Source organism: Pangasianodon hypophthalmus, chromosome 6 (genome assembly GCF_027358585.1).
Source record: "Pangasianodon hypophthalmus isolate fPanHyp1 chromosome 6, fPanHyp1.pri, whole genome shotgun sequence".
Taxonomy (NCBI): Eukaryota; Metazoa; Chordata; class Actinopteri; order Siluriformes; family Pangasiidae; genus Pangasianodon; species Pangasianodon hypophthalmus.
Window position 1 is genome coordinate 20629129 of NC_069715.1, and position 25494 is coordinate 20654622.

Sequence of the window (25494 nt, forward strand, 5' to 3'; positions counted from 1 at the left end):
CCGCAACTGTGTTAACAATTGATGTAAATTAGTTTGTCTGATCGCAAACATCTTTAATTTCAGCAGTGTCTAACACAGCTTCACTGCAATGTATCCACTTCTTTCCTTTGAATCTCTTGAATCTTGAATCAGATTTGTTTGTACGTCTTTCTGTGCACTCAAATTCCATTCTCAACTTCTACACAACCTTGATGAATACAGGCCAATGACGGTACAGTTGCTCTTATTTGCACAGCCAATTATCTTTCAGCACACACATACACAGGCACACACACCCACACACACACCCGCACACACACACGCACACACACACGCACACGCACACACACACGCACACACACACGCACACACACACGCACACACACACGCACACACACACAGAAGGCGCAACTTTTACATTCTGAATCAGCAGCAGAAAGGAAACAGTTTGCTTTGGAAAGTGTGTGTGTGTGTGTGTGTGTGTGTGCATGTGTTCTCTGCTGCCTCCATACAGAAGCTTAACCGTGCACCAGACTCAATGGCCTCATTCAAAACATGCAGATCAGTATCAACAAGTTCCCTTATCTCTCTCTTGCTCTCTCAAACACACACACACACTGACACACACACACACACACACAATATTTACAAAACACTACCAGCAGGACTCTATGTTTAAAGTGGCTTGAGGACACAGAGGACACAAGCCGGAAGAGTCAGCCCCAAAAAACACACGCACACTCTCACACACACACACACACACACACACAAACACAAATACAAATATTCTGCCCATTCAAAGAGTGTAGTGCTGAATCCGGATGATCGGACAGATAAGCTGAAAGCTGACTGGTTGGGCAGATAAGAGCAGCTGTGAGCTGATTGGTGTTTATCGTGCACCTTCATCTGGTCATGAGCAGTGCTCACTCATTACCGCTCTGTACTTCCAGTGCATATTCCCCAGTGTGACTGTGTGTGTGTGTGTGTGTGTGAGTGCGTGCTCTCACCAAGCTTTGTGTACGAGGTCATTTCTCAGGATCTTCACTGACACTCTTGTTTCACCCAGAAACACATCCTGAGCCAGATTCCCATTATTCCATAACTCCACCCTGTGAGACAAACAGAGAGAGAGAGAAACACTGAACACAAGTTCTCTCTGCAACACATATCACTCACACACACGCACACGTTTGTCTTACTATTCTTGCGAGGACCTTCCACTGATGTGTTATGTCTACACTTAAATCTTACCCTAATCTTAAACTCAGTGAGGAAACCTTTTGCCCTAACCACAAACCATCCCCCTCACCCTCAACACACCCAAAGGGCACTTTGGTACAGTACAAGTGAGCACACACTAATTCATCACATCCAAAACAACAATGCTATTTACAGAGACAGAGAGAGAGAGAGAGAGAGAGAGAGAGAGAGAGAGAGAGACTAATCTGTCCTCTACCCTCATAGTTTAACACTAACTGGTTGGATTTTGCTTTAGTTAATACACAGACACATAGGTAACAATGTCAGTGTTACTGCCCTCTAGTGGACAACAGTCTGAATCTGACCAAGCAGAGAAGGGAAATGTGATTAGCTGGAAAGTTAGAAATGTGACTAATGTTCAGTTCTTTCCAGACAAAACAGGTGCTCTTATGTCATTGCACTTACATGCATTCTCTATGCGACTGCAAGTAACAATTTACTGCATGAGTCTCTCTTACCCAGAGGGCACCACTTTCACTCGTTTTCACTTTTGATTTAAATGAAATGATTTTAGTTGGCTTGTTCGTATCTAGACATCTCTAGATAATTAGCGATAAACACAATGTAAAACATAAAAACATCTAAACAAGTAGAACTCGAGGCCAACAGCGTCTACGGGGAAGTCTGTGCTGAAAACACGTCTAGTCCTTCTTGTTACTAATTTGTATGCCTCGAATACCCTTAAATACACTTCAAACATGCTTCAGAAAAGAAGGAAGGTATTGAAGAAAAACTGTTTCAGACATCTGACCTTGCTGTGACCTTGACCTTGTTTGGATCAATTCCAAAATCTAATAAGTCCATCTGCTGTTTACAGTGATAATTCCATATAAATCCTACAAACATTCACTCACTCCTTCTCGAGATATCGGCCTAGTCATAATAAACAGTCAACGAAGCTATTCTGATTTCGCTTTCTCTGTTGTGTTTAATTACTCATAAACATTACCAACGCTAAGTGGCTTTTAACTGAAGAAGAAATTCTCTCTTCTCTATTACATCACTGTTTTAATATTAGCACCATCAATTTTAACGTTATCACCATGTCTGATGGAAACAAAATGATTGTATTTATTCGTGTAATACGTTAGCTATTTACCAACTGACCTTTGTACTAAGTATTAGTTTTATAAGTTGATGAGTCTTTAGCAGGTGTTCATTAATTGTTTCTGTTTAGCTACTTACCTCTAGAACCTTATCACCTCATGAAGATTTGTTAAAAATGATTGCCGCTTATTGTTTTGGGACTAAAATTATTGAAACTATTTTGATTCCTCTTTTCTCTGTTAAGTCAGTGTATAAATGTAGATGATTGTTACCAGAGCTAAATGTTGTTTATCCGACTCAGGAATGAGTAGGAGATTGTTAAGTTTACTCACTAAATAAACAAGTTAACTAACAGTGGTTTCATGTTATTGTCATTATTTTTTTTTAGTAATAGTTTTTAATTTATGACTTTATGAAAAATTGATACCGTCACTTGTAGACATTGCTAACAACTGTTTCATTAGTCAGAGAAAAGAGATGAAGAGAGGAGCTCACTTGATCTCTAGCTTCTCAATGTCCTCATCCTCTACCTGGAAGTTCTTCCTGTTGTAGTTGCTTGCCCTGGAAACCTGCACACACACACAAACAGCTTCATTGTGTTGTCCACTGATGTAATTATAATGACTGTGTATTAGGGATCTAATGAGTGTGCAGTCCCACTGCGTGTGTGTTTAGCAAAGATGCAGATTGGCAAGCTGCTGTAACACCCCTCATGATGACATCAGCTAGCAGCTGGAATTCACTCTTACCAATATTCAGAGTGCTTCAATGGGAACGTTTCACAATTTACTCTGAAATATTGTAAACAGATCTACAGTGTACTTCTCACTGAAATAATCCACAAAATAAATTCTGAACAGGGACTCTGTAGCAAGTGCTCTGGGTTGGACGTAACACAGAAACAGCGGGAAGAGGAAAAAGAAGTAGTTCATAATAAAGTGGATGGAGGGACTGGAGGAAAATATTGTATTGTATCTACAATGATTATTATGCTGAATGACAATAAGACAACACACACTGTATGTCTGTTTACCTCAAAGTAAATTGTCTCATCAAAGTGAGGGTCACTGGTTTTCTTCTTCACCTTCGTTTTCCTCTGATCTGACCTGCATACACAAATACAGAGAGAGAGAGAGAGAGAGAGAGAGAGAGACAGAGACAGAAAATGAAAGTGAGACAGAGACACAGAGGGAGTTGAAGTGAGACTGTAATGTAGGCCACACCATATATTGAGGCCTTATTTACCACATGTCTGTTACACAGCTTTCCGCAAGCTTTACATAAAAACTTCCTGCACAGTTTCCATAAACACACACACACACACACACACACACACACCAGCGTAACTGGCACTAACTGTGTGTGTTATGGAAAGTCTCATCTCTGTCTGTAACGAGTGTAAACAGGGCAGCAAGAGGGAGACATCATCGGTCACCTTCTGCTCGCGCGCGCGCGCGCGCGCGCGCGTGTGTGTGTGTGTGCGTGTCTGTTAGGGTGTAGCAATATGCCAGATTCCCAATATTAAAGGTGTAGGTGTAGTGACATACTATTTAGTACAGTTGTATGCAGTTGGAGACACAGCCTTTGTATTCGCAACTCATGACTGCTCACTATTACAAATGTGTTATGAAAATAAAATAACTTTAATAAAATAACTAGCTTAAATATAAGCTTTGGTTTAAGAAAAAACTGACACTCTGCTGTAATGTCTCTGTGTGCTCAGGGGTGTCAGGTGCAGTTAGCTGCCTAAGTCTAGCTAACTAGCTAGACAAAATATAGTGTAGCGATAACAACTATTAGAACTGGTCAATATCTGCTGTTTTTTTTTAACCCAATTTGTATTCTTTTGTATATTTTATTGTCTAATCTCTGTGTTTTGTTCTCCAGCCTATCAAAAAGGCTTAGAATGAACACACTAGCTAAAACCTTAACCTTTATCGGGCACCTACGCTCATCTTATATAACTGAGTCTGATATACAAAAAAAAAAAAAAATCATTACACATTAGTCCGCTATCATGAGTTCTTTAGCACAACAACTTCTTAACTTGGTTCTGCTACAAACTCCACACTGAGGCTAAATCAGCTGACTATCACCTATAACAGCCTCTCAGCAAATTAGAGGGCAAATAAATGCCTCAGTTGTTAAGAAAAAAGCTTGAACTCCACCTGTTCTGATTATTTCTGTCTTTTATAGTGTGATATCTGACATGGTCATTCTCTCACTCTCATTTGCTTTGTTTATACTCACACTCTGTCCCACTCTCACTTGTGTGTGACCGTCGCTCTCTTCAGTTACCATGTACTGATGTTGGGGGTTAACAACTTTTGACGTACAATTTAACCTGACACTTAGCACTGATTGTGACTGTGACCTTGGTGGTTTGGTGGAACCCCAGCACTGCTCACTACCCTGAGAACATCATCCCCACAGTAAAGCATGGTGCTGGTAGCATCATGTTGTAGGGATGCTTTTCATCAACAGACTGGGAAACTGGTCAGGGTTGAGGGCACAGTGGATTGCAAGAAATACAGAGCAATCCTAGAACAAAACCTGTTCCAGTTTGTAAGCGACTGGGGTGAAGGTTCCAACATTACAACAACCCTAAAGGTGCAAATAAACGTCACTTTCACCATGTTTACGTGCGCAAACAGCTGCTACACGGGCGGCATTGTTCACTTACTCGCTTGCATATTTTACTATGTACATCTGGAGGAGTAAAAGCGGCATCCACTAGATGGCACGTCAGAGCCAAAACATCCACCTTTTTTCAAATCAAACTTTTAAGTTTAGCGATTTCATGCAGAGAGATGTTAAACGACGAGCTCCATTTCTCTTTAAAATGTGCCGCAGTCGGTGAGATTGTTGTCATGATCTGCTTCTCAAATCAAAAACCCTCACCGTACATTCAGAAATATTTACTAATCTAGAAAAACCAGAAGAATGGTACTCAAAACAGACCTTTCAATAGGTTTAAAGAGATTTTTAAAATTCAAACACTCACTGTAATAGGAAACCCGGTAGTTTTAGTACACAACAACGGTCTAGAGTAGTACATAAGTATGCAATTTGAGACACAACATTAGTTTGTTTACACAGTTTACACAAGGACACAGTGTCACATGGTGCTATACTGCCTACACTGCCTTCACTACGTGGATGTGTCACGTTAACTTTTGAGAATGTGTGTAAGTGATGCGCCAAATTACTGCAGTATACGCTTGGTGGCCATCGTGTGTACACGTAGTTAACAGTAAGTGTAAATCAGCCTTAACAACACTACCAGTGTGTTAGAATGGCTGCGTCAAAGCCAAGAACTCAACCTGATTGATTATCTGTGGCAAAACATGAAAAGTGCTGTTCAGCAATGGTATCCATACAATTGGACAGAGCTTGAGGAATTTTGCCAAGAAGAATGGGTAAAAAATATCAGGATCCACATGTGCAAAGCTGATAGAGGCATATCCCAGAACACGTGAAGCTATAACTACAGCCAATAGAATAGTTGGTCGTTCTAGTGACCTGGGGAAGTGACGACCAATAATCTGCTGTTTTTGTTTAATGCCTTGTGTCACAATAAAATACACAATAAATATTTTGCACCTACAAATGTTACACATATTTTGTAAAACGTGGTAAAAAAAATGCCAATTAAGTTCATTTAAATTCCAGGATGTAAAACTTAAAAATCCTAGAGGGGTGCATGAATACATAGGCAATATTCATGTAATGCCTTTGAAGCAAAACATTTTATTTTACTGTATTTTCCAGTATATGTGCGTGTGTGTGTGTGTGTGTATGTGTGTGTGTGTGTGTGTGTGTGTGTGTGTGTGTGTAAATTACCTTGCAGGGCCGATGAGTGTTACAGAAGCGTAAGAGTCGCAGGCCTGCCCACTGATTAACGGTAAACCCTGGCACTCGATTATCCTACACAGACACACACACACACACATACACACACACATACAAACACACACGCACACACACACACACACACATAAACACACAGTAAGTGTTATTACACAATCATTATCTAAGCCTGGCAAACTGTGCCATTTTATAATCTGTGATAAAGAGGTGTGAAAAATTGATATCACTTCCTGTAAGCTATGTGTCTTTTAATGTGTGAAGAAAGGAAAGTGAAATACACAGAGTCTGCCAAAGTGACATAGACAGAGAAAGACAGAGAGAGATATTGAGAGCGAAAGATAAAAGACAGTGTGTTTGTGTGTGTCAGTGTTGCACACACTAACAGTGAAGCTAAAACAGAAGCACAATTGCAGCAGGAGGAGAGCAAGTCAGACTTCCTGTTTTGGTGGCATCACTTCCTCTTTCATAACACCATCTCTCTCACACACATGCTGACTCACCTGACCTGCAGGCGCGAAGAGGCAGGCCCGTTATCTGTGATCACTTCATTAAGCTTCATCTCTAGATGAACCTTCCCCTTAAAAACAAAAACACACACACACTCTTTTAATTAAATCTTTGTGAGGTATTTCCATTGACTCTATATTACTGTAGTTGAATAATGCTGTGCCTGCACTTAACCTCACTACTCCTTGACCTCAGTAAAGGAATTCTTTTGGCTCTTTTACACTATATTTTTTATATGTATTTTTATAGTATTTTTCTAATGTTAGCTGTGTATCAATATGCTTACTGAACTAACTATCAAACTACTATCGAACACATGGCTTTGTTCTCCTCAGTACACCGAGCACACTGTAGTACTAAACAAAAAGGACAAAACTGAATGTTGAGCAAATTGGGAAAACTCTAAAATAAACATGAGCCAGGAATGACATATGTCATGTTTATTAGCATTATTCAATTCACTGTGTGTACATGTGCACACATAGGCACACATATGCACGTCCTTGCACACACACTCTTTATGACTATGAGATTTCTGTCCTCAGTGCTGCTGAAAGGTGAAGTGTGTGTACTAAACAGAGAATACACTTTACACACACAAAGGAAATGGAGCAGAACAGCACTCTCCCAGTTCATCACACACATGCATCTGATTGGCTCACAGAGTGATGATGAACAGCCAGGATGTGATCTGATGTCTAAAACCTAAAATGAGAACCGATGACTAACCACACACAAGTAAATGAGACCATATGTGTGTGTATTCCTATTCTGTGTTTAAATCATAGTTTGATTTCTGGTTTTACTTTTGTCTTGGTCTGATGAGACCAAAATTGAACAGATGGACCCATCCTGATTATCACATCCCGTGTGAAAAGCTTTTTAGTGGTTAGTACCTACCAAAAATGATCCAAGGAAGCACAACCAGTGAAGGGCAACACAAACTGCTAAAAAAGTTAATGCTGGCTATGATGGCTATGGTGTCAGGACACACAGTGCATCACAGCTTGCTGTGTCTGGGGCTGCATAGCAGCAGACCGGTCAGAGTACCCATGCTGACCCCTGTCCACCGCCAAAAGCTCCTACAAATGGGCACGTGAGCATCAGAACTGGACCATGGAGCAATGGAAGAAGGTGGCCTGGTCTTATGAATCATGTTTACTTTTACATCATGTGGCTGGTTGAGTGCGTGGGCGTCGTTTACCTGGGGAAGAGATGGCACCGGGATGCACTATAGGAAGAAGGCAAGCCAGCAGAGGCAGTGTGATGCTCTGGGCAATGTTCTGATGGGAAATCTTGGATCCTGCATTCACGTGGATGTTACTTTGACACGTACCACCTACCTAAACATTGTTGCAGACCAAGTACACCCCTTCATGGCAACGGTATTCCCTAACGGCAGTGGCCTCTTTCAGCAGGATAAAGTGCTCTGACACACTGCAAAAGTTGTTCAGGAATGGTTTGAGGAACATGAAAAAGAGTTCAAGGTGTTGACTTGGCCTCCAAATTCCCCAGATCTCTGTCCGATCGAGCATTTGTGGGATGTGCTGGACAAACAAGTCAGATCCATGGAGGCGCCACCTCGCAACTTACAGGACTTAAAGGATCTGCTGCAAACATCTTGGTGTCAGATACCACAGCACACCTTCAGAGGTCTTTAGTAGCAGTGTAGTAACTGTCAGACTTCATTTCTGTTCACTAATATTTATCTTGTTTTTTCTTTTCATTTCCATAACTGAATTAAAATCACTGTGTTTGTTCCCTATGAATGATATAAAATAATGGCCACAAAGAGCGAGAGCCATAGAAAATGTGCTTGTTTTTTTTTTTTTGCATTTTAAATGTGGTCTGACACAGTGAACATTTTCATTTTCACTAAGATTAAAGCTTTTGCATACTTGAATTTGGGTTGCTCACTGTTATTAAAACAAACTTTCAGTGTTTCATGCACAAAGTTAACATGAGCCATATACCACACACGTTTTAACCTAAAACAAACCACATGTTTGTTCATGTGTGTTCATGTTTGTTCGTATGTGTGGTTTGTGCATGCGCACACACGCGCGCGCGCACGCACACACACACACACACACACACACACATATACCCCTTACCTGCACCTCTGAGTTTGCATCCACAGGCTGCAGTGGGAACCAGTGCTCCTTCCCACTGTAATTACACAACTCCTCCTTCCTGAGAGCCACCTTCCCTATACACACACACACACACACACAGGTCACTCACACACCCAACATATCTTGTGGCTGTTACACTGTATATGTGAAATCTACAATGTTCAGAACTGCTTGCATCTTATTAGCATACTGTTATATCTGGATCTGCAACAAGATTATTTCAAATCTGAATTCCGAACTTTATAGTATATAATTATTCATTTGTGCCTTGATTCATTGATTGTTTCACACATTTCAAATTCTTGCTCTTGTTTATCTCCAGCATCCTCTCGTGCCAGAACCCTGAAGTCTGCTGATGATTTTATAACAATAAAAAAAATTTTTTTTAAAAATCTCCTGCTGCGCCATTCATCTGACAACCTGTGCTGTTTCTGTAAGCTCTCTCTCTCCTAGGAATTGTACACAGTGTCATACAATATGCTGCTACAATCTTTCTTGGATTTCAACTCTTCAATTCCCACGTAAAAGTGTTTGTGAGAAAAAAAAGGCTTTTGTAGGACTAGAGTATAGAATAAATGTTTGTAATGTATACACTAACCGATAAGGGAATATCCCTCTGAAATTCACAGTTATATTACTATTTATCTATATTGCTCTGTGTATGTGTATGATGTATGCACTAACCGATGGTCAGGTCCCTCTGAAATACACTCTTGGCGTAAACGTAGAAGGACAGACACTGGAACGGCCGAGGGATCTCAAAGTAGAAATCTTCCCCATAAAACGGGCTGAAACACACATACAAGAACATGAGGAAATGCAACACAGCACAGGGCTTCTGCACATTAATGTTCATCACACATGCCAGAAAGTCAACATTGCTGGGCAGCGAGATAATGTGTCTTCCAGTCTGAAAGCAGCATAAGGACAACTGTTTTCCTAAGGTATGTGAAAGGTAGTCCCAGATATCAGTCAAACCAATGCACAACATAATGGCTTATACACTCTATGTACAGGATGTCCCAAAAGTCTCCATACATGGGGGAAATTAATAGCCTTTAATTTATAGCCTTTAGGAATGCCTTTGACAAAACAAGAAGGTATTGAAATCATTCTCATTGCTGGATCAGGACGGTTGCGATGGACTTTCACAGGAAACATGGCAAGCACATCACACACGACACTGCTGCCAAATGTATTAACAAATTCAGAAAGACTGGAAGGGTTGCGGACCAACTGTGAAGTGGACATCCACGAACATCTACCAACGAACACACAACCGATGTGGTGCTGGCATACACAGTCCCCTATCTATGGATTTTTGGGACACCCTGTAGTATCTTACAGTGAGGGAAAAGAAGTATTCAGACACTTTTGTTCTTGTTATTTAATATACTTCCAGTGTATACGTCCACTTCAAATTTACACACATAATGTCTTTTGATTTTGTACTTATAAATATGTACAAAAAAGTGTGTATTTATAATCATAAACAAAGACCTCTTTAAAAAATGAAACTGACTGGGGGAAAAAGTATTCGGACACCACAAATTAACAACATTAGTATTTTGTTGCAAAGTTGTTGTTGGCAGTTGTAGCTTCAAGATGTCTATGTTGAGAAATAATTTGCCCATTTTGCCCAAAAAATCATCATCAATTCACAGAGGTTACGAGGATCCCTCTGATGGACTCACAACTTCAAAAATCCTCCATAAATTTTCAAAGGTATCCAAGTCAGGAAATTGACTAGGTCATGCAAGGCCTTCTTGAGCTATTTTGGCTGTATGCTTGGGGTTTTTGTCTTGTTGAAACGTCAATCGTCTCCCCAGATATGGTTTCTTGGGCAATGAGATTAAATTCTCTTCTAATACGTCCTGGTATATCGCTCTATTCATGTTCCCTTTGATGGCATGTAATGCTTCAGTGCCGTTAGCAGAGAAATAGCCCCATCATAATGCTCTCACCTCCAAACTTCACTGTGGGTATGGTGTTCTTGGGATCACACACGCAATCCTTCCTTCTCCGACCATGACAAGCTAAATTATTTCCAAACTGTTCTATTTTTGTTTCATCTGACCAGAGTATATTATTCCTGATTTGTCTAAATGCAATTAATCATACATCTCTGTGCTTCTTTTTTGGCAGAGGAGTTTTGCGTAAGGTGTAGGTACAAAGAGATCATGGCAGTGCAGTTCATTGCTCATTGTTCTCTATGTAACTGCCGTTCCGGCTGCTTTCGGGTCAAATCTTTTTGAGTGACTGCTGGCTTTTCTTTTACCTTCCTTATCATTACATCTGCCTTGCACACCTGTCCAGGGATGAACAGTTGTGGTTCCATGAAGTTTTCACCTGCACAACTTCCAACTGTACCAATTGTACCAACTGTAATGACAGGGATGTTTATAATCTTTGCTATGGTCTTTTATAATGACACTGGGTGCAATTTGCACAAGAACAGTGTCCAGTTTTAGTGTCCAGTTTTAACACAGTGTCTGAATACTTTTTTCTTATCAATTTTTTTTTAAACATACCTTTTTTATGCTTACAAAGTATGTATTCATATAAGTACAAAGTCAAAATTTGAAGCGAATATCAAGTCAAGCTGCTTTATTGTCATTTCAAACATATACAGCTGGTACAGTACACAGTGAAACAACGTTCCTCCGGGACCATGGTGCTACACAAAACAACACAGAACTACAAGAGTCTACACATTACTACATAAAGTGCACGTGCAAACGTGTCCAAACAGCACAATATATGCACTGGAAGCATATTAACTAATAAAAACAATAGCGTCCGAACACTTACTTCACCTCAGTGTATATGTCCAATAAAATAAAAATAGAAAAAAATAAAAACCCATTTTTCAGCTTCTCACTTCCTATATAAGGTATAAAATCATTAATTCATTTATTCATTCATTCATCTTCAGTAACGGCTTTTCCCTGGTCAGGGTAGGTGTGGAGCCTATCCCGGGAACACGGGGCATGAGGCGGGAATACATCCTGAATTGGTTGCCAAGCCATTGTAGGGCATCATGCAAATACACATTCACACACTCATTCACACACCTTGGGGAAATTTAGCACAGCCAGTCCACCTACAGGCATGTTTTTGGGAGGCACATGCACAATCGGATAAATTGTGAATAAAGTGCGCATGTTGAGGGTGATTTACAATCGCACAATATAATCGCACAAAGTACTTCACTTACAAAGCAGGGAGAGGAAATCAGTATGTAAATCAGGTTTTTTCACATGCTGTTTTTCTTGATGGTCGTGGTGAGAACAGATCCCTAAGAGATTTCCAGAAGAGTAAAACTGAAACTAAATCTTGCCACACATACATAACTGCACATGGAGTACAAAGCAGTGTATGTTTTGTTCATAAGGTGTGTGTGAATTAAAACTGTTCAGAGGTTGAATCCTGCTGCTATCAAATGGATCGTGAACATATGTTGTCATGATTTTAACAAACTTCCTGCTCGTTTTAACATACTGAGGCATAACCTTGATAAACCTTCTCATTAAAAATGAGTCTAAAAATGGTATAACTTAGTCAAGTGACTGGCATGGACTGAAAAATGGACTCCTGCTTTTTGGTCGTGTTAAACTGCACAGGCAATTACGGCTCTAAAGTGACTTTAAGGCTTAGTAAATCACACTGAAGATGCTTAATCAATTTGCTTGTTTAAAAACTGTTAGGTAAAAATGTGCCAATTTGCATATTCATTAATGAAAACACATGAAACCCAACAACAAATGCTATTTTGCTTTACAGACGCAATGCTCCATAGACCGTGCTAGTAAACCAGCGTACATAGTTTTGCGGGTGTTTTTATATACACAAAGCTTTAGTCAAAGAGGAGCTTTATGTTTCATTGGGAAGCATTGAGGATTCAGCTCCTCACTACCTATATGAGTGCTTATATACATTATGTGCACTTTGTGTCCAACAGAGACCCATTTGGTATTTAGCTTTTTATGAATTTTGAATTTTCCATGATCATGATTTTCCATTTGTAAATATCATGATAAAAGATTTAATCGTCTAGAACAGGAAAGACAGGAAAATGCACATTTACACCATTTCAGGTTTAAGGAGAGTAGGAGAGGCATAATAATATTATTGGCTGTACAGTCAGGAACTGTGGCAATTACAAAAATATCAGTCAGATAGTGGATTCTTAAGTGATTCTGCAGTAATACACAGTTTCGATATAATCCTTTTAGATATCACTTGTCTTCTGTCCACATGGCTGACATTTTTACTGTTGAAGCTGCTTACAGTGTTGAGCAGCAAAGCACAGGAGAGCGCCGTTCAAAAAGAAAAAAACAAAACAGTGCATTTAAACACTTATTAATTATCATTACCATTAACATTATTTGTAAAGTATAAAAATTGACACTTCGTTGTATGGCTGTTGAATTTTTTTGAGCCAAAATCTTCATCCTTTTTTTCTCTTCTGGCAGATTTTTTTTTTTTTGTGGAGGCATCCCTAATAACTATAGTAAATATAACTGATGTTAAATTCCAGTCTAATGCTAGCTAAGTCTAAGATATACTGATAAATTTTATTCCACATTAATAAACTCAGAACATTCTCCATTTACTCAGAAAGTGAGTAAGCCTGAGTGAGCATCCCCACGGGAATCGAGAGCACATGAGATTGGGGAAAAGGGGATGCAGCTTCCTGGAAGTGTCTGTTAATATCGGAGAGTTCATAACACTTGGCTCATTTCCCATTTTATTGGACGGAAAAAGATTCCTATGCCAAGTGTGTAACGGTTGGTAGGACTGGTAATATAATATAATATAATTGATATAAACATCACTGGATATTATGGCAATGTAATATTATGTAGGGACAATATAATCATTATATCACACAAGCCTAATGCTAGTTGTACAGTTAAGAGACATTTAGGATTCAGAACTATATTTGCTATATAATGTATAAAATATAATATACACCCAATGTAGTGCACTTTCTGGCCAATAACAAACCACTTAGGATGACGTATATTAGATACAAAGTAATGGCTTCAACCATTCATATATATATATATATATATATATATATATATATATGTATATATATAACAGTAATAACAAAACTACAGATTTAGGAGAGTAGGGAGAGTGACCGTGTGCGTATGGAGTCAGTGCGGTCGAATACCTCAGCACATACTGCAGACGAGAACGAACATCCGCCCACACACACATGCAACACATTACACACTCACAGCCCACGCAGTCCAGCACGCATGCGTGCACTTGTGAAAACACACACACACACACATCACAGGTGGAAAAAGGTTCAAACTGTGCAGCAAACGTAGAAAGCAAGTCACAAAACAGAAGGGGACAGAGCGAGAAAAAAAGAGAGACAGAAAGAGAGCCAGAGAGATTTTGAAAGACTGACAAAAAAAAGACACAGAGAGAAAGAGACAGAGATAGATAGATAGATAGAGACCGAAGACAAACAGACTAATACTGAGAGACAGTCAGCTTTGTCAATACAATCCATTATATGTCATGCCAATAAAGCACCCTGAATCAGACTGAACTGAGAGTGAGATAGAGCGAGATTCAGAAATGGATAGAGAGACAGAAAGAGAGAGAGGAACGCGTGGGTGGAAACACTTCCTGAGTCACAATCCTCTGAGCACGGAGAACAACACACTGTTGTGAAACACTGATAGAATGACAGAGACAGTGAGAAAGGCACAGAGAGAGAGACAGTAAAAGACTGAGAGAAACAGAGAGAGATGCAGGAGTTGCCTGACAAAACCAGGTAACTCTATTACACAGTAAACTGGGATTCATTCATACACTTACTCTGTGTGTGTGTGTGTGTGTGTGTGTGTGTGTGTGTGTGTGTGTGTGTGTGTACTCACAGTGTACACAATACACTACTTAGCATATGAAATACTGGCTTTAGTGATTCAGCTTCCTACTTCCTATATAAGTACTGCATAAGGTATGAAATACATGGTGCACTGTAAAGAGGCTTTTAAGCCAGAACCTCGTCCTGAACGCGTCTCACCTCAGACTCCTGTCATACACTTTAGTGCGGAACACTTCCTCCTGGTCCAGACTGATGGTGCAAAATGTACCAATGTCTCGGAGACGATTTGATCCAGAACCGATACCTAGGTTCCTGCCTTCACCTGAAAACACACACACACACAAACAATATGAGCAAACTTACTGTTTCAGCTCAACACAGAAATCACTTTCTAGAACAAATTTCACTGTTTAAATACCATTTAAACCCTTGTGTCACTTGATGTTAGGAAACCACTTTAAATAGTTGCATATCATTAATGGCAAACTTTCATGTTTCACCAAGGACCTCATTTACCAACATCACACAGATAAGTCCTAAATAAGGCCACGCATGCAAGTAAGTAATGAAGTTTAACCAGTTGTGTTTAACCTCCATGTCATTGCTCATTTAAAAACAGACATGTCCACAATTAACCATATATGGCATGTAGGCCATAACTCTTCAAACTCTTCAAAGAGTTCCTAAACAAAAGAACTCAGAAATTTTGTTAGCGCCACTTGGAAACACACACACAAAAGAAACTTTTTGTGAAGCAGAGATTTTGATTTGATTAGAAGTTTGCTGTTTAATATTTTCGTGACTATATTTTCCAGTAATAATTTAACAAATTTACATACATGGACATTCGTTAAAAAAATCAAAACTCTTGAGTGTTAAGCAAACTAATTGTCTGATGGTGCTATAACTGTTACCCCGCTCTGCAGCTCACTTCCTCTGAGCCCCTAGCACGCCTTGATTGGAACCACGATCCCTCAAAGTACGAGGAAGACACACATCAAGATGATTTTCTGTCCTGGCACCCAGTTGGTGGAATGAACTCCCCCTGGCTGTCTGAACAGCTGAGTCACTGGCGGTCTTCAAACAAAGACTAAAGACCTAATTCTTCACCAAGCGCTTAATTAAATTATTTTTTTAAAGGGAATTAAAAAAAAAAATCCCTTGCATATTATCTTTTCATGTCTTCCCGAATAGGGATTTAGCTTGATGTTATTCTTAGTCCCTCACCTAGCGAACTAGCATGAGGATATGTGTGTGTTTTACAGAAACTAGATAGCACTTCTGTAAGTCGCTCTGGATAAGGGTGTCTGCTAAATGCTGAAAATGTAAATATAACGGCAACACGAATGCCATAAAGGGGATTTAGATCATATGAGCCAAGAGAAACGATGGCATTCAGCACTGCGAGCACAATCTCATTCAATGATGGTGGATTTATAAGCAAACACATTTTTCCACCTGAGTGCTTTGTGTACACATGGTCAAAGCTGTGCATAAATATACATGGCGTACACACAAATCTGAGCAAACATTTGTTTTAAATTCCATATTTTGAGCTGAAAGGTTTATACACACATAATCACACACATAACTGTGCTTATGCACCATTAATAGGTGAGGACCTGGGAACTCTGTGTGACTTAATCTCAAATGCAATCTTACTGAGCATATAGATCACTACACAGGTACTGAGCGTATACAGTGAATAGGAAGTTGAAGCTGATTTTTACATTTCTCTGGTAGTGATATTGCTTCCTCGTGATTTTCTTTGCTTAAGAAAGTTTCACAATGGAGAAATTGATATAATAATGTAACAGTTTATCCTGGTCATGGCCGCGCTGGAGCACCGGGCAAGAGCTTGGGATATATATCCAAACCTAACCCTAATCCTAACCTCAGTAACCAAAAGGAAATCGCTTGGCTCTTTCAGGTTGTTTTATAAAAGCTGCAGGTTTTGTCACATAAAAGCAGTTGTCAAAACTCTCGGATATTCTTATTATGTGTATGTGTGTGTATGTGTGTGCGTGCACACAGATGTGTGTATTAAACTGCATCGTGTGTAAGATGTGGTTAAAGGCGAGAAGTATTCACTTCCTCCCAGAATGCACTGCGGCTTCCAGCAAAACACTGATTCAGAAAAAACATGCGTGCACACACACATAACAAACACACACATAACAAATGTCACATCAGCCTTATTCATAACACATTACACATATACAAGTAATTAACACACACACTTTAATGGAGTATGTTGGTTGCAGGAAAGGCTGTGATATTTGGAAAAAAAAAAAAAAACTGGAAAAAAAAATAAAAAGCCAAATACAAAGCCAGCCAGCTGATCTGATATCACTCGGGCTACAAAAGCTCCTACACCCTGAGTAGTGCACTACATGTCCAGGCCTTAGAGTTCACTTCTATATAAGTGTCCACACACAGATGTATAATGTATCATTTCTTACTTGGACACTAGGGATGAGAACAATTAAAAATGTATTTTTTGAAGACATTACATAGACACTGCTGAGTTGCTGGCAGTTCGTTAGCAGTTTGTAAGCTATGTATCGTAATGCATTTCATGTTCAGTAGAAATGTCTTCAAGAATCAATATAACATTGTGAATATCGCATATTGGGAATATAATATATTGTGTGTATATTATAATATATATGTGTGTATAATTCGAAAATTGTATATTGGGAATATCATATATTTTGTATATATACTATATTGTGAATATCATATATTGTGGATGTTCTTTACTGCACAAATACAAGTGTTTTTTAAAAAAAAGCAATGCACTGAAACAGTTTTTTTGCTTTTGCTATGGAAAAGACAACTAGTCGACCTGCAATCTGAAAAAATAGTCAACAAATGAAAGCAAAAACTGTTTCAGGACATCACTATTTTTAGGCTGTTTAATCTGTGCAGTAAAGAACACGTAAAACTGCAGGTCAGTTAAGAGCCACTCATAGGTTTCAAATTACATTTTTCCAGCTTTGTCGATTTTTTGAGGCTATAAAAGTAAATAATTTTGTGCAATTTTCTTTCTTTGGCTGCACCCGTTAGCAGTCGCCATGATGAATCACTGATCATGTTTTGATTTGGCACTGCTTTTACGTCAGATGCACTTCTTGATGCAACCCTGCCCAATTTTTATTTTTTTTTTTATCCGGGCTTGGGACCGGCACTGGAGTGCAATGTCATGTGCAGCCCCAGTGGCTGGGGTTTGTTCCCTGGCCGGGATTCGAACCCGGGCCACAGCGGAGAGAGCACCGTGGCCTAACCAGTAATCCTCCAGGGACCCCAAGTTGGTGCAATATCTGTACAAAATAAGAAATATGTGCATCATGTTACACGATTTAAGGACATACCAGTTCTAAAAATGTGTTTGTGAAGATGTGGTGTGGAAACTCCTTATAGTTAAATGATGATGAGATCCTCGCTTCTTTATTGATGGAGGCTGCGATGTTTACAGCAGCATCTGGGAGGGTTTTTTTTTGAATGCCATGTCCAACTCCGGCCTTGGTCTGAAAACAAGTCCACTTCAGGTACAATGATATTAAAGTGCTAATGTGCCATTAAAGCAAAAGAAATTTTAAAAAGAGTTCTCCCTGCATAATCTTGTGCAGTTGATTGCAGAATTAATTTCCTTTAGTCGGAAATATTTTCAACAATTAGCTGCTTTCTTTACCGTCTGCGGTGCTGTTTTTCGCCACCGCCCGAATAGTTGAAGTATTCTGCAACTAATGGACTAGTTGACTAGTCTATGCAACCCCTAATACACACACACACATAGTAATGATACTAGAGTTTCATAATTTCAGTTCATGCCCCTGTCTATGCAAGCACAGTTCTCTATTCCAGGTAATTCTAGAAGAGAAACCAATCTATGCTAACACACACACACAAACATACACAAACGCACACACACGCGCAAACACACACACACACACACACACACACAAACATACACAAACGCGCAAACGCGCAAACACAAACAAGGACACACACAAAACATTCCTCAGTACATACCTTTCTGACACTGTTGATTGTGTGATGTCATATACATGCACAGAGGAAGCTTAATCTCCCACAAGTAAAGCTTTAGGGAGTGTGTAGACAGCAACCAATGCCCTGCAGTTAACTCTCTATCTCAGTATCTCAGTCTTTTTCTCTTTCACACGCACACACAGGTGCGATCTGGAGGGAAACGAACATGTGCCACTGTATGCATAGCAACGGAAGTGTACGCAAACCAAGAGGGCAAAGCCTGAACAAACAAGTTACACACACACACACACACACACACACACACACACACACACTACTATAGCCACATTAGAGCAGAGAGTTCTCATTCTAATCTAAAGGGTTCTAGAATGTAGAACTCCAGTGTTCCATTGTAATAGTTAGAAAATTCTAGAACAGCTGAGAATCACAATGTGTTCTAAGCTCATTTAAAGCTGAAAGATAGGTAGATTCACTAGGATTAAAAAATTGCCCCTAGATATGATTAAGTGTGAGAGAGAGTGTGTGTGTGTGTGTGTGTCACAACCAGTGAGTAAAGCCTGACTGAGTTGTACTTGTGTGAACCTATTTTCCTAATGATCACAGATCACCACTGTTCCCATGATCAATCACTGATCCCCATTGTTCCCTACAACCAATCACTGATCCCCATTCTTCCCAAAGACCAATCACTGATCACCATTGTTCCCTACAACCAATCACGGATCACCATGGTTCACAGTAACCAATCACTAATCAACACTGTTTCCCAACAATTAATCACTGATCACAATTCTTCCCAAAGACCAATCACTGATCACAATGGTTCTCTACAACCAATCACTGATCACAATTCTTCCCAGTGACCAATCACTGATCACCATTCTTCCCAGTGACCAATCACTGATCACCATTGTTCCCTACAATCAACCACAGATCACCATGGTTCCCAGGGACCAATCACTGATCACCATTCTTCCCAATGACTGATCACTGATCACCATTGTTTGTCCCACCTGCACACTTCTTTGCTCTTAATTTTAAACTCTTTTCTCAGTGATTCTCAATATGAATTACAGTATTTCCCCAGTATAGTATAAACCTGTAAATAGTTAGATTTTGTTGCCATGACCATAGTGTGGCTGAATTCTCAAATCTGATTGGTCAGTTGGTGTGGATTAATTTTGTATAACAGCAAGGCTTAGCCAGTAGTTCCAGCTGTAACATAAACAATAGGTTTACATTAATGCATTCTATCTGATGTATTATTGTTTCTATAATAACAGCTCAGTCACAGGGACTTGTATGGCAGACACTCTGCATAATCTAAGACTAACTATAGACTAAACAGATTAATAAAAAAGTGGTGTTTAACAAAGAACAAAAAGGAAATGCTGGTGAATGAATGACTTGGTTATGGTTTATGGTTTTATAAAATAAGTGATAATAGGAACTAACTTGTCTCACAAACGTTCCACAGCATTAAATTTAACTATAAACTGTTAAAAAGTGCAATGTTCTGCATCACACCACCCTGGTCTGTTTTTTGTTATTCCTTCCTTATTTTTGTTCTGATGAAACTATTCTATTCCACTCCAAGCCCCTTCCAAAAGGCTTCCTTATTCGATTTTTTGATATGCAAATGATCGTGACAATTTAATGAATAGGTATGACATCATCCTGTGATTTCTAGTGACTTTTTGAGCATGCAAAATTGGTTGATAACTTGGGCTAGTATCTTGGAGGAAGCACATGCTAGCCTTCACACTCCCTGGTTGGTTGTTGTGTGACAGGGGAGAGTTAGCTAGTGGGTATGAATTGGCAAATGATGAGATCGGGGTTTAAAAAAAGGTGACAGAGGGTGTCTCTTTTCCCCGAGTGGCGCAACAGAAAAGCTTTCACTCTATCACTGAGAGCTTGCAAGTTTGAATCCCAGTGACTTCACAGCCATCCATACACTGGAGTCTAGAGAACAAAATTGTCTGTGGTCTCTGGGTGGGAGGCGTGACATACTCTCTCTCCCCTGTCGATCACAGTGACACTAGCTAATCCTGTAAGCTCATGTATGTGGAAGAAGGCAGACAGCGCCTTCCTCCTGTGACACAGCATGAACAGCAGTACGAAAAGATGTGGTAGTTGGTTTCACATGTCTCAAAGGTAGCACATGTTAGCCCACGCCCTCCCTGGTTTGTTGTTATGTCATAGGGGAGAGCTGACTAGCCAATTAACCCTAGCACTCCTAATCCAGTGATGTTCATTTTGCTAAACAAGCAATGCTCATTTAACTACTTCAGCAAGTTTCATGTTTCCACCAACACAAGACTACATGTTGCCTATCACACAGGCTAAACACATAATGCTGAGGTAGCTAATCACACACTGCTAATGCTATTAACCACACCATGCTAAAATTGCTAATCTGGCTAAATTTGTAATCACATTTCTATTAGTGATGAGGTTCAGATTATTTAGAACTGAGAGGAAAAAAACTGAGAGGACTTTTTTAAAACCTTTTTTAAAATGCCTCAGGGTGTGGAAATTGTAGCACGAATGTGATGTTAGATGTATCTCATCTCCGGCGTGGTTCTAATTTCATCAGAATAGTTTACTGAGATGAGGAGAAGATAGACTGGGGATTTTGTTGTAAAATCTAAAGGGACAGCCTGCAGCAACGGAAGAGTACAACGCTTTGTAGCAACCAATACCACTAATGCGCTGCACAGGTAATACACTACCTGAAAAAGTAAGCAGAGTTCATTTGTGCCTTCAGGAAACAACGCTGTCAAAACACACACATTGCTCTCAGTCCCAATAGGGACTTTAAGCATCGACGGCTGAAGGCACAGCTGTAGCAGCCGGAAATAAATCTGCATGAATGACTCTTACATGCACTGTGTTTCTTTCATGCATCAATGCACAACACATCATAATCAGGCGTCTCCTCTTAGACAAACACGGCTTTTTAACATTTTTAGAATATGTCGTCTGTAACGGTACATGAATTAGTTGGCATATCCCTTTTAAACACGTGTTAAATTTTAAATTACTTACCAGATATAGCATTTGAAACATCAGCATCATACTCTATTTGTATACAATCGGTACTCGTAGACACTGGCATAAAAGCAAAGAACTTTTAGCATGAAACAAACGGCTTGGGATACATTTTAATTTATTCACCCATAATAAAGTCTTTCTGTCTCTGATGTTTAGCTCAATTTTAAGAGATCAACATAAACATCCACCATCTTTAAACCAAATTCAGGCAAGAAGAATTGAAGCTGTGCCAAATGGATTCCTAGTAACTGTATAGAATAACACTGGTGTTGTAATACCTACACAGCGCAATATATTTCTATTATAACATTATTTGAGATGTAGCTGCCACAAAACTAAAAAAAAAAAGAAAAAAAAAAAGAAGAAGAACCGTTGCAAATGAACTTTGATTTGCTTCATTTATATTTAATTATTAATACCTAAATTACATCAAACTATTCAGTGCTCTTGCTGCACATCAGGCAACATGATTTATATAGCCAGGCTTCAGTTAGGGATGAGCACTGGCAATCAAATTCCCAGGTTAATTGTTTAAGGCACCAGTATTCAAATACTGAAAACATTATTCGGGTATTCATTACAGTGATTGATAGATAGATAGATAGATAGATAGATAGATAGATAGATATACTTTAGTGAAAAAAATGAACAAGAAATGTGTCTGGCAGTATTTTGATCCCGGACAGTGGTGTACTAATGCCAGTTAAAGGTGGGAAACAAAACAAAAAAGGGCGACTGATCTTGAGGGCGACTGATCAGATACGAAGCTTGTGGGTTAAAAAAAGAGACCATAATACATTTTGAAAATGACCCCTTGCAACCTGAAATGCAGCATTGAAATGATGTCTCATTTACGGTTTAGTAAATATAACCAATTCATATAAATGTCATTACCACTGTGATCACACAAAGCTCTTTAATCCAATTACCTCTTCAAACTTTCAATTATATTTAACTTTAATCGCCTGCGCTGCTACAGCAGGGTACAGGCTGAAATGTTGAGCTTATATTCATTAAAGCTTTTGCTGTGCGTTTAATATTTCTGCATTTCGGTTCATTATTTCTCAATATTACATCTGTCGAACACAAACATTTGCATCACCATGACAGACAGGAAGAAGGTTTAATTGCAGTGGAAAAAACGATACTTGATTACACCACACTAAAAACTTTTTTCTTCTCATAACAGTCAACTCTTGTTCATTAACTCTTACAGATATATGAATATTAAAATTAAGCAGCAGGCACATCCATAACTTCATTACACTTACCTATAAATGTAGAACCTGAGATATTGTGAATATCTATGTGAATGTGGATTTTTTTTTTGCCCTACAAAAATGTAAACATTACGAAATGTGTAAATATAATACAAATGCTAGGGGTGTAATGATACACAAAATTCAAATTTGATATAATCTCGATGCAATATATTTTCAGACAGGCTTCGAGTTCATTTGCAACTAGGGAGGGCTACTGAAAAAAGGAAGTGAGGCAATATCTCAGCAACAGCTTTGACGTACTGCCATCAAATATAGTGTATCACCCTGGGAACAACCACTCATAGTCCCAGTGGCTTCTGGTCTTCCTCTGTCACTAAGGGGTGAGGCCCGAAAGTGCTTGGCCCCCTTAATCGCTGCTTACAGCTATTATTATTATTATTATTATTATTATTATTATTATTATTTCTAACTATAAGATAGAATCCAGCACTAGTATGATTGTCTGTTGCCTATAACCTACTTTGTGTGTACTTCAACCACACACTATGATGTGGTTGATCAATTTTATGGTGATGCAACTGTCATACTTCATGCTTACGCTTTACACTTAGGCTTAACTCCTTCCTCTCTCTAAGAGTTGCTCCGAAAAATTTAATAACACATTTTTACTTCCAGACAATTTTAAGAGTAAGTCTCAGAAGCTTTACGCATGCCGGCCCCGTTCAGGTCTTTAATGAGCTACTAATGCCACTGTCAGTGTTAGCCTTTTAGCCTAGCCCTTGAGCTTGAACCATGTGAAAGTGAGTCCTGAATTTTCAACTAATTGATGCGTTGCTATAATGTGAGAGACAGACTGCCTGAGAGAGGGATACAGGTTAACCTTAGGGGTGTTAATAGAGAGTCCTTTCCTGCTCATAATGAAACTCTAAGGTGATTTTGTGAATGAACACGAGCCATTCACCACTCTCATTCAGTTCAATACTGAATCAACATTTCACACGGCCACACACTCAACACCAAGCCATGAACACTCTATACACACTTCAACAACAATGCCGATATAATGGTGATACAAACACTTTCATTATACACTGACACACTCTATTCACCACAGGCCACATAAACACACACATTAAAGACAACAGGAAACGGAAATCAAGAAGCATTTACCTTGTGACATATTTCTGACTTGAAGCTCAGTATTTCAATCGATTATAGCTGGATTATAGCTGGAACTACTATATATAACATAATATTATTTGGTAATAATATTTTCCCCCACAATGGTGAAAACCAGGAGACGTTCAGAAGCTGATAGCAGTCATTTCTTTTTAATGAAAGAATTGAAAGAACGGATTTTGTCTTTTAAGTGATTGATATAGACAGATGTACAGATGTACCAGCATACTAAAGGGCGTATAGGAAAATGTCAGTACTGATTTAACCTTAATGTAAATGTAATCAAAAATATAACGGAAAATCAGAGCAATAAGGAAAATGTTCACTATGAAGCAGATGGTTAACTCAGAGGGGCAAAGATTGAGGCTTAACACATAAATCAGTAACGCTGTAATGAGCAACAAACTCTCTGAACAACCATCACATACACTCCGACACAAACAGACACACTGACAGTCTAAAACACACACTCACTGCATATGTGGAAGTGCATCAACCCAACATATAAAAGAGTATCCACCATCATCACCATCACCACCAACCAACTATAATACACCAATACACCGTGTTATCACCATCAGTGATAGAGGTAGAGATGTTCCTGATTATAAAACAGATGGAAAGTGCAGGCATGGACATTGTTTTGGGGTTGCACGATTACATACGGAATTGTTTCTGCATACTCAAAATGATGATAATAATTAAAAAAACGTATCTCTGTTTATGCTAGCAATTAACTCCTTGTTTTTTATGTTTTAAGTTACATTTATGTTATGGTGTTTAAACGGTATCTTTAAGAGAGCAGGGAAGGATGGTTAACCTGAGTTTGACTTGCAAGCAAAGCTTAGACGCCGACAAGAGAGTGGAAAGGAAGTGCCGATGTCTCAGTGCTCACAGAACTAAAGTGCTCTCACGTGCGAACGTTTCCCTGCATGCCCCATGTTTGCGAATACTTTTGTGTGCTCACAATTAATGGCTCCTTGCGCACATTTTTAGTGACCACGCTCACTGCTCTGAGCATGCTCTCCGTACTCAGGTCAGCCATCCTCAAGCTCTCTATTACAGATACTGTTCAAACATCATAAGATATTTCATAGGATTACTCGTACTGTACAGTTTGCAGTCTGGTTTGATTTGCCATCATTAATTGTGATACGTCCAGATCACTGTTATTTCATGTTGTCTGTTCATTAATGCAATAATGTACACTATGCTTACTTCACATCATATCGGATGTTGGTATCAGAGCATTATGAGTATGAGTAAATGAGCACGGTGTTGGACCATTACCCGAGATCAGTATCTGTATTGACACATCCCTAATTAAAACGTACGATTTCTGCTCATGATCTGATGCTGCGTGATCCCCAGT

At 39.2% G+C, this 25494-nt stretch overlaps 1 protein-coding gene across 3 annotated transcripts in view; it reads right to left on the reverse strand.

The window, feature by feature from the left end:
• Positions 1 to 25494, reverse strand: part of rasa2 (RAS p21 protein activator 2) — a 47325-nt gene that overhangs the window by 18625 nt on the left and 3206 nt on the right. Inside the window, exons 2-9 of one of the 3 annotated variants that reach the window (XM_026913853.3) lie at positions 14851 to 14974; positions 9483 to 9586; positions 8778 to 8872; positions 6657 to 6733; positions 6130 to 6213; positions 3320 to 3392; positions 2782 to 2855; positions 987 to 1088 (exon numbers count right to left, since the gene is read on the reverse strand). In XM_026913853.3, coding sequence (XP_026769654.1) covers positions 987 to 1088; positions 2782 to 2855; positions 3320 to 3392; positions 6130 to 6213; positions 6657 to 6733; positions 8778 to 8872; positions 9483 to 9586; positions 14851 to 14974 — 733 coding nt within the window. Of the gene's footprint in view, positions 1 to 986; positions 1089 to 2781; positions 2856 to 3319; positions 3393 to 6129; positions 6214 to 6656; positions 6734 to 8777; positions 8873 to 9482; positions 10467 to 14850; positions 14975 to 25494 lie in introns of those variants that run through there. The other 2 variants (XM_053234930.1, XM_053234929.1) reach the window with 2 other exon arrangements.